Source organism: Saccoglossus kowalevskii, chromosome 16 (genome assembly GCF_978046115.1).
Source record: "Saccoglossus kowalevskii chromosome 16, keSacKowa6.1, whole genome shotgun sequence".
Taxonomy (NCBI): Eukaryota; Metazoa; Hemichordata; class Enteropneusta; family Harrimaniidae; genus Saccoglossus; species Saccoglossus kowalevskii.
Window position 1 is genome coordinate 16,176,894 of NC_140656.1, and position 15,347 is coordinate 16,192,240.

The following is a 15,347-nucleotide window of genomic DNA, read 5'->3' on the forward strand; positions in this document are numbered from 1 at the left end:
TTATTGAACTCAAATTAGTGCGGAAAAAATCTTGGTTTCATTAGTGCCAGCGATATGTGTCCATGTGTTTATGGAGGAGTCTTTCTTATTGGTATTTTCTTTTTAATAAATACACACAATATCATGCACCTAGTCGATATTTAATATGTATCAAGTTGAAAATACATATTTTTGATGCACACCAATGCAGACTTTTTATCCTTTGGGTTGTTTGTACAAAAATGCTTGGACGAGTGGGATCGTTATGTTATGGCTTCATGGGATCAGCAAACAATAAGTGGTTGTGTTTTTTAAAGGATAAAATTCACCTAAGTACTCTTTTGAAAGACCATTGGTGTACAAATCTGTGAACAGACTCGTCTTTGTGGTGAGAAAAGCATCTAAGGTTGTATGTTTTTAAACCATTCCAATGCGACGTGATGTTCATGACTTTTTTTGTGGGAATGTATGTATTAAACAGTAAAGAAAACGTCTGAGACGTGTTGATCCTACATAGAAAAGCTTTTTCTATTTTATCATCTTCCAAACCTCAACCACGGCTGGCTGCACCCCCGAGGCCCGCAGATGACAGTATTTCCGATTTTGATTTACCAGATCTCAGATCAACACACTGAACCATGGCCGAATTAGCAAAAATTGTGACAAGATGTGTCCGACAATTTACAGGACTTCCTCGCTGGGGTCAGGAGAAAAGGAAACCACACTGGCGGCCCAGTGCTGTACCGTTTGTCAATCAAACTCGTCCAAAGGAACATGGGGAAAAGGATGAACAGACAAAATTAAGATGGCCATTATAGCATGTTGTGCTCATTACGATCAATTAGACAAAATCGGTGAGTTAATTTTATTGTTTGTGATTACTCAAAAAACGTAACAGCAGAGTTTTTAATGACCAAGTTTATACATTGTATTGTTGTTTTGGTAATTCATGATTGTGATTTTTGATTTACGGGTATGTAAAACGAAATTACATTAACGGATGTAACTGATAACTTTTCCAATGAAATCCTTAGCACCCCGTTGGCAGGCCAGTCACACTGGTTCTCACCACAAGAGGTTACGATCCCCCCTGCCAAATGCTAAGTACAACTGAAACTAATATCTACATATTTACATGAAAAATTGTCCACCTGTGCGGATCTATTTGTGCAGGAGTTTTACGACCGTATGCCCTTACTGACGTCAACCGAACTTGTTATGTGGGAAGTTGGCACCCAAGGCTCACAGGTGCTACACCTTGCCCAAGGGTGACCTGGAGGTAGTTGCGGCAAAGGGTAACCTCATTCTCCCGAGTACAAAAACTCCGCAACCGGATGCAATTTTAACGTCGTACCCAGGACATAAAAAATATGTTTTAAAGCTGAAAACCGACACTACTAAGCCATGAGGCCAAACCTGTAACAAACCGGGAGCGCTGAAAAGCACCGCGTTCACCCGCGCGATCAGTGTGTTGAGGAAAATGACAAGCCAAGAGGGTGGCAAATCAGTGTTTGTGTGTGTAGACTGATATCCACCATGAGAACAAAATCCTCTGTCACGACTAATGTCACGAAACCAGGGAGTACCACAACAATTACCAAAGCGGATAAAAGAAGACTAGATATGACTCAATAGGGCAAAAGCCCTAAACAGCGAAGTGGACAAGTAAAACCTAGGTTTGCAGATGAATTTGAAGTGCATCATTCTGAATATCACATAACACACCGTCCACTGCCCAAAATGTTTCAAATTTAGGTAGCTGATTTTTAAAACGGTGGTATTCATATTCCGTTTTGATCCTCAAAATAAGTCTCGTTTTGAAAATTTCTAGAGAATCACTGACACCTTTTTGTTGCCTCTTGTTTCGACGACTGGTGTGAATTGCAGCTTTCACCATGCTCGTTAATAGGCAAAACATTTGTTGTGCCTGTCGGGAAAGAAAACCCTTAGAACGACGCGGTGGCAGAATTAAAAACCACCAGATTGGCATACGAAAGCCTGTTTGAAGCAGACCAGATGTGATTATTTTGAAAGTATGTAATAGCTCGTTATTAGATGGGCATTCTATAAAGATGTGTTCAAGTGTATCCACCTCGCCACAAAAAATACACTTATCCGAGCTTGATAACCGAGCTTTGAAAAGGAAACTACCAGTTGCAAAGGCGCCATGGGATATGCGCCACTGCATATCTCCGTCATACGTCGTAATTGGTGCTGCATAACAGTCCTGAAAATTTGGTTTAGTTGTTTCAGGCAGACTAAGTATGTCACACCATACGTTTCTTGGTTGTTGTTGACGACCACTAGTACTGAGAACTTCAATTAAATATTTATATATTGCGCCTTTTTCAAGTTTATAAAGCGCTAGATTTAGCTCATCACAAAAGTGTAGCTGATTGTATTTTTCATTGCAGGCGACGAAACGGAAAACATTCGAGGAATGGGAACACTGAATCATCGACAAAACAACGAAAGTAACACGCAACTGACATCGAAACCGAACCAACAAATCAACACACAATTACCGACGAAACCGAGCCTCCTGCCGAATTGAATCAACCAGCAACCAACAACACAATGAATCAACAAGCACTAGACAACGTAACTGAACTAACGAATCCTTTCAGTGGCATTGGCACAGCTAGTGTAGTGTTATGGAAATGTTACTCGGGAAACTGAAGCAGGTAAATGCATATTTCTATTTATTATACAATACTTTGTTTTGTCCCGATGATAGTATCATTATATACATAATCAGTTCATTGATAATTTTAATTGTTTTCTTCTTACTTAGAAAAATCATCTACGCCATTGTAAAGGGAGGGTAACCAACCAGAATTTCCGATAATCAACTTCAGCAACATTATCACATGAATCTATCAATTCAAGTCAGTCTATTATAGAGTCGCCCATGTCAAGCGACTTGAATCATCGTTCAGCCCACAATCAATCGTGCAGTCGTCGCACTCCATACAGACAAGAGTAAAAAGCATAAAAACAAAAAGGCTGCCAAGTAAACTTCATGACTTTATTTGAATAATGCAATTTTTATTATAAATAAGAAAGCCCCATAAAACATAATCTACAACGTGTGTCATTATTGTCTCAAATATATATGGAACGCCATGACTATTAGGTAGTTCTTTTTTTCATTTTCTCCAATAATTATCATGTTCATTGAATACATCGTTGTGACCACTTATTACTTAGTTATGTCTAAATTAATTGAATCCATTCGAAAATGACTTTTCCATTTAGTCATTCCTTTGTGTTATATTTTAACTTTTTTCTTAGATTTGGATACAGTGTCCTGAAACTAAATTTGGGTTTCTTTCTTCTGTGATCATATCTCAACAGAAAAAGAACACTGGCAATTCTGGTTTGAAATTCAAGCTATGAATACAAAACCGGCAACTGTGGCTTGAAATTCAAGCTAGGAATCTACCACTGGCAACTATGGCTTGAAATTCATGCCAAGAATAAAACGCTTTTGTAAATGTGGCTTGAAATTCAAGCTAGGAGTTTACCACTGGCAACTGTGGCTTGAAAATCAAGTCATGAAATTCAAGCCATGAATACAAAACTGGCAACTGTGGCTTGAAATTCCAGCTAGGAATTTACCACTGGCAACTATGGCTTGAAATTTATGCCAAGAATAAAACGCTTTTGTAAATGTTCAGGATCAGAACACTGGCTTGAAATCCAAGCTAGGAATCTACCACTGGCCGCGATGGTTTGAAATTCAAGCTTGGAATTTACCACTGGCAACCGTGGCTTGAAATTCAAGCTAGGAATTTATCATTGGAAACTTTGACTTGAAATTCAAGCTAGGAATTTACCACTGGAAAATGTGGCTTGAACTTCAAGCTAGGAATTTGCCAACTGTGGCTTGAAATTAAACTTTGGAATTTACAACTGTCAACTGTGGCTTGAAATTCAAGCTAGGAATTTACCACTGGTAACTGTGGCTTAAAATTCAAGCTAGGAATTTACCACTGGCAACTGTGGCTTAAAGTTCAAGCTAGGAATCTACCACTGGTAACTGTGGCTTAAAATTCAAGCTAGGAATTTACCACTGGCAACTGTGACTTTAAATTCAAGCTGGGAATTTACTACAGGCAACTGTGGCTTTAAATTCAAGCTAGAATTTACCACTGGAAACTGTGGCTTGAAATTCAAGCTAGGAATTCACCACTGGCAACTGTGGCTTGAAATTCAAGCTAGGAATTCACTACTGGCAACTGTGGCTTGAAATTCAAGCTAGGAATTCACCACTGGCAACTGTGGCTTGAAATTCAAGCTAGGAATTTACCACTGGCCATGGTGGCTTGAAATTCAAGCTTGGAATTTATCACTGGCAACTGTGGCTTGATATTCAAGCTTGGAATTTACCACTGGCCATGGTGGCTTGAAATTCAAGCTTGGAATTTACCACTGGCAACTGTGGCTTGAAATTCAAGCTAGGAATTTACCACTGGCAACTGTGGCTTGAAATTCAAGCTAGGAATTTACCACTGGCAACTGTGGCTTAAAATTCAAGCTAGGAATTTACCACTGGCAACTGTGGCTTGAAATTCAAGCTAGGAATTTACCACTGGCAACTGTGGCTTGAAATTCAAGCTAGGAATTTACCACTGGCCATGGTGGCTTGAAATTCAAGCTTGGAATTTATCACTGGCAACTGTGGCTTGATATTCAAGCTTGGAATTTACCACTGGCCATGGTGGCTTGAAATTCAAGCTAGGAATTTACCACTGGCAACTGTGGCTTGAAATTCAAGCTAGGAATTTACCACTGGCAACTGTGGCTTGAAATTCAAGCTAGGAATTCACAACTGGCAACTGTGGCTTGAAATTCAAGCTAGGAATTCACCACTGGCAACTGTGGCTTGAAATTCAAGCTAGGAATTTACCACTGTCAACTGTGGCTTGAAATTCAAGCTTGGAATTCACCACTGGCAACTGTGGCTTGAAATTCAAGCTAGGAATTTACCACTGGCAACTGTGGCTTGAAATTCAAGCTAGGAATTTACCACTGGCAACTGTGGCTTAAAATTCAAGCTAGGAATTCACAACTGGCAACTGTGGCTTGAAATTCAAGCTAGGAATTTACCACTGGCAACTGTGGCTTAAAATTCAAGCTAGGAATTTACCACTGGCAACTGTGACTTTAAATTCAAGCTAGAATTTACCACTGGAAACTGTGGCTTGAAATTCAAGCTTGGAATTTACAACTGTCAACTGTGGCTTGAAATTCAAGCTAGGAATTTACCACTGGCAACTGTGGCTTGAAATTCAAGCTTGGAATTTACCACTGGCAACTGTGGCTTAAAATTCAAGCTTGGAATTTACCACTGGCAACTGTGGCTTGAAATTCAAGCTTGGAATTTACCACTGGCCATGGTGGCTTGAAATTCAAGCTAGGAATTTATCACTGGCAACTGTGGCTTGAAATTCAAGCTAGGATTCACCACTGGCAACTGTGGCTTGAAATTCAAGCTAGGAATTCACCACTGGCAACTGTGGCTTGAAATTCAAGTCAAGTTCAGAACACTGACATATGTGGCTTGCAAATCAAGCCATGAATACAACACCAGCAACTGTGGCTTAAAATTCAAGTCATGAATGAAACACTGGCAACTGTGGCTTAAAATTCAAGTCATGAATGAAACACTGGCAACTGTGGCTTAAAATTCAAGTCATGAATGAAACACTGGCAACTGTGACTTGAAATTCAAGCTAGGAATTTATCACTGGCAACTGTGGTTTGAAATTCAAGCTAGGAATTTACCATAGGAAACTATTGCTTGAAGTTCAACAGAACACTGGCTTGTGTGGCCTGAAATTCAAGCCATGAATAAAATACTGGCAACTGTGGCTTGAGATTCAAGCCAGAAATAAAATACTCTGGTAACTGGTAAAATTATATTGATTTGTTGTTTTAATAAAAATATCATAAAGATTTTCAGCAACAATATCATTAAAAACTGTGAGTCCTCACTCCCTACACAATAAACTGTTTGTAAATAGTTTTAACATTTTCGATGAGTCCTTCTTCCACTTTTATTTGATTTCTTTTCAATACTTCAATATTCAAACAACTTTTTAAAATAAACTTTTGGTCAAATGTTTCTACCATTGACTTGATGGGCCAGTGAAGCTTGTTCAACACTTCTTCCAAAAACTCTGCCTTAATACTGTTTCCATCTACAGACTTGACTCTGCCAAACCATGCCTTGTCCGGATACCACACGGCAACCCAGTCATTAGTAGTCTGTGAACAAACAAAAAATCAAATCTGATTAATCAAATCTTAAGGATCAAGGGTGAACATTTTTATTTGTCAACAAGTTTGTATTTTGGTGGACATTGGAGTTATTCATGTCTAGTCTTCAGTTAACAACCCAAACAATGGGTTTTCAACCAGTACAAATGCAGTGGAAAAGCCGATATTATTCAAGATAAAATTTGCTTACCGGCATTTTTGTTCCACTTTGTTGCTGCTCTTTGGTTTCTATAAAGCAGAACAATAAATAATTATTACTATAGTAATCTAAAAAATTACCATTGAGTAGATAATATTGACAATCATGTCATGTGGATCATAAAATGTAATGTCCTTAATTACATGAACGAGCAAAAACCACAAAAGTTAATTGAAAATAAGAGAACATTTTGATGTGATCATGTGCCACTAAGCTGCTATTTTTAGTTTTGAGGCTGAGAGATAAAATATACCATTTATCAAGTGTATTCTGCAGACTAGCCAATAAAAATCCCAGCACGTCTTCCATCATACTTGCAGATGTGATTGACCTCTTGTATGATTTCATAAAATTTAGGATTGTATTGGTCTCAGTTTCATCCTCATTGTCATACACTTGGGTGAGATTGTCAAAAATGTCAGGGAAGTCTATCTCAAACTGCTTCATGTCGCTTGGTGACACCATTCGAATTCTTTTTCTTGGCTGGTAGTTTCCTAAAAAGTGATCTATTTTTCCACTTTTTTTCAGAACTAATAACTTCCTTTCAATTTCTTTTTCTTTCATCCACTCTTTTGACTTTGTATGTTTATTTGCAGATAATGCAATATCAGCTAGAAAACACATAAAGAAACATGTCACTGTCAATGACAGTTCTTGTTTGTATTTGGCTGAATTGGAACAAACAAACAAACTTACATTGATGTAACCCTTATGCAATGCGCATACCGTGTTTGAAATGATGAGATTATTATGAAGTGCTTACCTGTGATGTTCTTGCAACTGTCTTCATTTATTTTTCCTTCATTCACAAGCTGTACAGAAAATATGCAGATAAATATGTTGGTATTTTGTTCCTTGAATAGTATCTGATTCAATAATGATTAAGGGTCAAACAAAGAAAGCACATGTGCCTCACATTCGATTTTGTCTTTTTGATTTTGATTCGAATATTTATTCCCTTCATTTAACATTTTAAAAAATAGTTTACAGTAAGTTTGTAACTCATTTATTTAAATTTGGAAATTTATACGGCAGGTGTGTAAGTAGATGGGTGCAATTTAAATGAAAAATGTTCACCTTTGTTTTCTTTGTGGATAGAGAACTACCATGTGAATCCATATCTGTGAATCCATAAAAAAGAAACCTATGAGTTATTCCATTGAAAGTGGTTATAGGGCACTGTTTTGATTGGAAACTAGACTTAGCTAACAGTATTATCAGCAGGAACACAAATTATGGTTATGCAATTAGCTGTTCTTCAGAGTTAAGCAGTCATGAAAGTCCACCGATCATCCATTCTTGAAATGTTTCACACTTAATTCCACAGGAGGAATATTCATGCATACAAAAAAAAATATTGTGCAGCACTGTAACCCCATAATAGAGGATTATACCATACAAAGCATTAACATTATTAAAAGAGAAACTTGTTACATTGTAATCATTATTCATTTGAAGTTATAATGTCAGCAAAATTATACAAATGAAAAAAAACAATTCCCAATTTAAATTGAATATTTATATAATCTGTTCGTGTAAAAAATCTCTTTTCTAGTACTATGTGCTGGTGTAGTAAACATGGATTACTTGCAAAAATACCATGATTCGCATTGAATATGCACTCAAAATGCTGCGTGACAGAATTGCTTTCAAATGAGAAATCAAACTACTAGTATTCTAAACAGAACAACAATAAATATTATATCAAAACAAAATTGGTAAAAAAAAAAAACACCAGTGATGTGAACACCACACTATATTCACCATACACGGAGACTCGCGCACTTATGCTAATATAATGGTGCAATCCTTACCAGGGACCTTTCGTTTTAAACAGGTAGTACTTTCACCACTTTCATTTTTTTCCTTGTCTTTGCCACTGTCAATTAGTTTAGCCTTGAATTGATAAAAACAAATTATTAAATGTAGCCAGCGAAAATAAAATTTATTACAAACATATTCTGTATCGTATATGATACAAAGCTAGCCAGCAAAGTGTCAATTTAAACATATTTTATCACGAGTAACTACAATTTAAAACTCACCTTTCCTTTCAATTTAATTTGTTCTATTGAGGTGCACATTTTTTTATTTTTCTCTTTCATTTTGTAATTCTGTTTCCAGATGTTTTCTTCTGGTCACCTCTTCTTTTAGTTGTTTTTCTAAATTACCCTGTGCATGAACAAAACACGAGTTAAATGGAAACCATGCTATTGTAAAGCAGATATTTTCATTTACCATGTAATATTGAAAACGTTGTACTGCAATTAAAAGATTAACAAGATTTCATAACATTTGTTTACCTTTACAACACTGCTGTCTTCCAGAATGTTCCATAGATGAACCACTGAAGCAGTCTATTGAAAATATGTTCAATAATTAGGACAGATTACAAAACTAACACAATGCACATGGTATGCTCTACTAAAAGCTCACAAAAATGCATTTATTTATCAAATATGACTTTGATAGAGGTTGTCTTTGGCAAATCCATGTAGTCATGTACATTACCAATAGAACAACTACTAATACTTTGCTAATATACGTAATTTCACTGACCTTTACTTCATTCCCCTTGACAACAAAAAGGCATCCATTTACACATGAAATGCTGTACTCTCCTTCTCTTGTCTTTTTTAGGTCATTCACAACTTGGTTTACATCTTTCTTTTGTTCATGTAACTAAACAAATAAACACAAATTTATAATAATACAATCGCTTCTACAAGTAGGCAATGCAAATTCCAAATAAGAAATAACAGACACAGTAAATGTTGCCAGCCCTTTTCATAGTAGTTTTTGATACGAATAAAAACTTCACAAAGGGCATTTTGTTGTGTTTTTGTCTGACCAGTCATTAAATAATTACAAGATATAAGATATGTAAAACTAATAATAATAAGGTTATCACAAGAATACTGCAAAAATTGCATTTAAAAAGTGCAGGAATACATCAACCTCCAAAACAATTGCTGCACTGGCTTTGTGCATACTTGCATCATTCTCGTAATAACTTCATTACTTAATTAAACATTGGTGATCATTTGAGAAAGTATATACATTTCACAAAAAGCAAAGAAATTGAATGGCTGTTATTCAGGTAAAAATGCATAATTGAAAATGACTCAATCCCAGTCACTTAAGTGTCTTTGACATTACTGTGAAGTTACTGGGATGAAAATCATAAATACTAGTGCACCCAAAAGGAGACAAATCATGGTGAAAATTTGAAACGGTGCCAAATTCCTGTTATAAAAGATCTGCAAAAACAGCACTAAAGTCTTTGTTTTCAATTTGAAAACACAATTTATATCTACTAATCCGCCCTGATTGCACCACTTCCTTTTACCCCAAACTTACTTGTTTAGGAGCCTTGTTTTTATTCTTTGTATAACTGTCACTTGTTGTAGTAGTGTGCTACAAAAGAGATAAAAATACTATTGTTCATGCATGTCATTGCTGCTTTATATCCACCATGCTAAAATTCTGTCATGCATCTTTTTTTATATTGTTTAGTACTATTTTCTATATAGTTGATAAACGATTACTTACCTTGAGTTCCCTTATTTTATCATTAAATTCTTTAAAATTCGGTGACTGGCTTGAATTTAGCACTGACAGTACTTGGAATACTTGGTCTTCAGTTTTTATTCCGTGAAGGCCTTTAAACCTATGAACTTTTAAATTGTTCATTTTTTCAAATATGTTTTTCAACATTCTATAGTTTCTTCGTGACAAACTAGCCAACAACGTGTGTGTTCTGAATGAATTCATTTTCTTGAGGGAAAAAACATAAGTATTGTGTAGTTTAACTTTCACAAATTGTATCTTGAAGCTCTAGCTTAAAATTTAATGAATAATATTTACATCCTATAAATATTTTATGCAGGACACATCTTTGTACTGTGAAATAATTAGTCTTTGGTCAAGAATGATTTAATGATTGTTGTGAAGATTACACCATGGCACTTTTTGGTATATTCACTACCAATGATGCCCTGACAAATTTATGCATTACAATTAACAAGAATGTAACATTGAAAGTGTCTGGTCATGTAATCAATATTGAGTTATTCATACAACATTATAGTTTTTGAAATTTCCTTACTGGCTACAACTGATTGCCTGATTAAGTGTTGTCTACAAAAATACAGTATTTAACAAAAATAATTGTAATTGAAACAAAACATAGCATAACTATTACCACAATTAAATAATGAGTGAGTAGCCACAAACCAACTATGTACCCGCTATCTGGAGTGATCTTATTTTAAAACGTAGCAAAAGTAAATATAAAAGACCTGAAACAATGCAATAATATATCAAATATTCAGGCTAATAAACAAGAACGAGAAGAAAAAACCTACACATATTTATTTAATACTATTTTGAGATTCCAAACTAGTCAATACAATATCTAAGTTTGCAGGAGATTAGATAAAAACTGTAAACCACAGTTTGTTTGACATCAGAGCCAATAACAGCTAAGAAATTTGTTTCCTTCATTTTCTTTTACTTTTATATGTAATACTATGGACAAGGTAAAACTGAATGAAAATACTTACAACAGTTTTCCCATCTGCAGCCAACATCAATTTGGTCCTCATATAAAATTCCTCAGTCTTTACTGGATTGTCATCATCTTTAGTTGTTGGTCCAGCTACTTCGTCAATTATGCATCTCATATGCTGGACAATCACAAAATCGTCCATTTGGCAAAAGTTGTTGGTAGCCATATTTCGACGAATTCCCATCGTTTTTGCTTCTTCTGCTGACAGGTCATAGTACAACCTTGCCTGAAAATGGTATACATGATAATGGCAATTTTGAATGTTCATATGGATCTCACTTGTATTAAAATATGTGATACACAGATTATCACAATTTTCAGTACACACTATACTTTACATTAATCAATAATCTTTACATTAATCACTAAACTTTACATTAATCAATAACTAAGCTATGATTGACATGACCACGACCATGTTTACATTAAAATTGCTTTTGATATCTTGCATACATGTTCAAATTACCAATGAAGACAGAAGTTTTTTCTCTGGACACTTGCTATAATATCTATAAATTTTATTAGTCATCCCTGATGTATGCAGTCATATTGAAATTATTTCAACTTACCTCTCTTGTTGCTAATTTTGGATTGCCAGTTTTCTTGAATGTGGACAATTGTGCATGGAAGCTATGGTTGCCATCAATGGCTTCAATTTTATATTTTGAAAGGCTGTTCACTGTGAAGTTTGAAAAACTTACAACAGATTTCGGAATATTTCCGATTAGCTGTTGATATTCGGAAACTAATCCTGGTTGGGCTGTCAGGATCTTTTCAAAAGCCTTAACAGACTTTTCATTTAAAGGGCGAACAAGCCTTTCTTTTTCTGGCTCCACAAAGCTTGAAATTGGAACAGCAAACACTCCTGAATAAATAAGAAATTTGATTTATTGACCACAGCACAAATGGACACACAAAATTATAGATCAATAAAGAAAAGAAATAATACAACATAGTTGCAAAAATCACACTGTAAACAAGTTTCATTTGGGAATGGTAGGAGACTTTTGCTCATTACTCGGTATTATCTCGCTTTAAAATATGATCTTGAAATTTAAAATCACACTGTAAACAAGTTTCATTTGGGAATGGTAGGAAACTTATGCTCATTACTCGGTATTATCTCGCTTTAAAATATGATCTTGAATTTTACTTATAAAAATAGAGAAAAGAGAACTTGAATATCACTCATTTTAAATTTTGTTCATACAACTGTTTACAGCCGCTGAACAGCATCTGTGTCTGACATTTATTTCACTGAGAACGAAAAGTTTGCAAAGGACACTAAAATAGAACAGTATGAACTTCCACACCACATTTTGTCTTGAGCTAACTTTCTTTTTTGTATAGACTAGCTTTTCATCCCACCAACTTCTTTTGACATTGATACTGCTTGAGGAAGATTTTATATTCTAAGCTGTGGTTACTGTAAAATACTTTATTTTAGCAGGAATTAATTTTCGTAGAAAAGATTTTTTTGGGTGTTTTGTTTTTGCGATAACGTGAAAATTAGGATAATTTTCGCTGGATTTTGGATTTTTTTTTCAATGAATCATTATTTTAGTTAAATAAAGTATTTGACAGTATTTCATTTTTCTGAGTGCAAAAAAACAGAGCAGTTTTTTTTTTAAACGCATATTTAAGTGACAGGTTGAGTTACAAAATCATATTCAAATTCACCGTAAAACTGCTTTTTTTTTATCATATTGTGGTCTTTCAATATGATAAAAATTCTGACTAATTTTCTTCAAGTAATAAGAAAACTGTACACACACAAATACTACAAAAAAAAGAATTAATGACTGGTGACTTGACATTGTCTTTAAAAGTATAACACTTACCTAACTTTTTTTCCTCTATTTTTTTTTCAAAATCTTCATAAAATGAATTCTGGAAGCTTTTGTTAGGGGTACTTGTAGTGACCGGAGTATGAATTTCATTATTACTGTCGGTAGTGTGTCTAAAAACAATACTTTCTTCCGTTTCACCATGTGAACCAGTCATAATAGTTTCATTATCATCTGTATCATCAGACACAGTGAACACAGACGTCATGTTACCACTGGTTTCATCACTCCCATCCTAGAAACAACACAAGAAATCGTTTCAATCTAAAACAATTTATGGATTTTTTTTTCAGAGAAGCGAAATTAGTTTATTTGTTTTGGGGTAAAATTCCTGAAGGAAAATTGCGTAAGAAATCTCCAAAAAAAATTTATTATACCAATTGAAAGGGGTAGGTGTAAAATCATTGTCATGGTATTACCCAAAAAATACTCACCGACTCATTGATACCATACATTCGAAATTCATACCATCTTTCAAGAAATATGATCGGGGTATTGGCTCCCTCAAAAGATTTTGCAAAATCGCTCTTATCAGTAACAAAGTCATTGCAGTTCAAATTGAATCCATCCTCGTTATCAATATTTTGCAGTTGTACCTGTGTGGCATAAAAATATGTACTGATACTTCAACAAATTGTAATAATAGTCAGTCACTTCATAACTCAAATCTGCTTACTAGCATCTTCCAGAGCAAAAAATAATATGTGCTAAGCATGTTTAGTAAAATTAAAGCATTTGATTAATTACAAGCTTCACACTTGCTTCATCAAGATCAAATAAACAAATCCACTTTTGTAGTCTATTTCTTCATATTCAACTAGTACATATTTACAAATTGTTCAATCATGTAATTCACTTCTAATGGTTTTTTTAGCATTATTTTTTTACCCATTTTACAAGGTGTATTTATTACAGGGTGGATCATGGGATAAGACTTTGTTTTTATAGTCAGAAAATTAAATATTTCCCCACTATTATATGCTTTGGAATATATACTGTACATGCAAACACTGATGAGTGTATAATGTACAAGCATAGTATTGTAGGGGGTTATACAGTGCTGCACAGTGTGTACAGTGCTGTGCGTACAGGGACGCGTTCCATTGATAGATATCTCCCACAGCGCATGTGGTGTCGGTATCTATCAACCGATCGCGTCCTTGTACACAGCGCTGTACGCAGGGCTAATACACTGATTGCTGGCTTGAAAATTGCTGACAAAGTTAAATAAAAAAAGTAAACAGTAAATAGATCTAGATCTTTTGAAACGCCACTGCTAATACATTTTCACAGACACAGTTGCATTTTGTGTATCTAAACAGAAAGTGAATTGATAAGCCATGATTACATACATAGACAGGGATCAGAAACATTGAATGAAACAATGAATGAGTGTTAAATCCAAGGAGAGTGATGGGGAGTGTCTACACAAATAAACGCCGAAACGCAATGTCATTCTCGCTACCTGAGCTTATTTCCGAGTCGGCGCTCCCCGAAACGACGCGTCGTATATAGGCCATGGTTACATAAATCAACGACATCCCGGACCTGAACGTGTGTTGATCCCGATGTTTTACACATAATCAACTAGCCATCCATACAGCTTAGAAAAAAAATGCACACGGTGTGTGAATTACAACTAACGAGCGATGAAAGTTACTATGTTCATATATTCCTCGCGGTGCCATCTTATAATTAACTCGTCCAAAAGGAATGGTAATTACAAGTGGGGTAGATGTGTAAATACTAACCCACGCCTCAAAAAGCATTCAAAAAAACCACACTAACTCCGTGATAATTAGTTTATGAATTGATTTTGCAAACAAAATGTACAAAACACGTCAGTACGATGTACAAGATATCGATAATTTAATTTTGTAGTAGAACGAGGTTGAGTGCTCGGCACACATGCACGCGCTTGCACACGGCTCGCGTGAGCGACGATTGCCAGGACCGGTTTTGGACAGCACTATATTCCATGCAACAATTAGATGTATATTTGATGCACATTTCTACTTCATGAAAATCAGCATAAAGCTGACCGCTAATGCCAAATACTGGTTAATAAAGTTCTTTACTAACAAGCAGGTAATGTACCTTACCTCAACACAGTTTTCCTGTATGGCCGATGCCATGATTTTTGAAACGCCCGTACTATGTTTGTTGTATTCTTGCAAAATATCATTGTGGTGACGGCCATCGATATATAGGTCTATATAATTGCGATCACCTCTAGCCAAATACCATTCCCTGACCATACTGTTGGATAGAAAACATGTTAACAGCAAACAATGAACTGACGATTTGAATTTGAAGTAGCAGCGAGCAAGAACTAAATGAACTTCCAAAATAAGTAATGAACTTACCTGTTTACTTTGAGTAATACTATTTCAAAACGAGAAAATAAAACAGCAGCAGCGTGATATGTAGAAAGACGGAACGTAAGATTATGAATTTTAAGCGCACG

General features: G+C 35.3%; 1 protein-coding gene across 1 annotated transcript; it reads right to left on the reverse strand.

Moving 5' to 3' along the window:
• Window positions 1-5,982: 5,982 nt before the first annotated feature.
• On the reverse strand, window positions 5,983-8,547 carry LOC146733697 (uncharacterized). The gene is made up of 6 exons (XM_085490901.1): window positions 8,509-8,547; window positions 8,278-8,359; window positions 7,541-7,584; window positions 7,227-7,275; window positions 6,455-6,492; window positions 5,983-6,252 (listed from the first exon to the last, which is right to left on the reverse strand). The coding sequence occupies exons 1-6, from the start codon at window positions 8,545-8,547 to the stop codon at window positions 5,983-5,985; spliced, it is 522 nt and encodes a 173-aa protein (XP_085347027.1).
• Window positions 8,548-15,347: the final 6,800 nt, after the last annotated feature.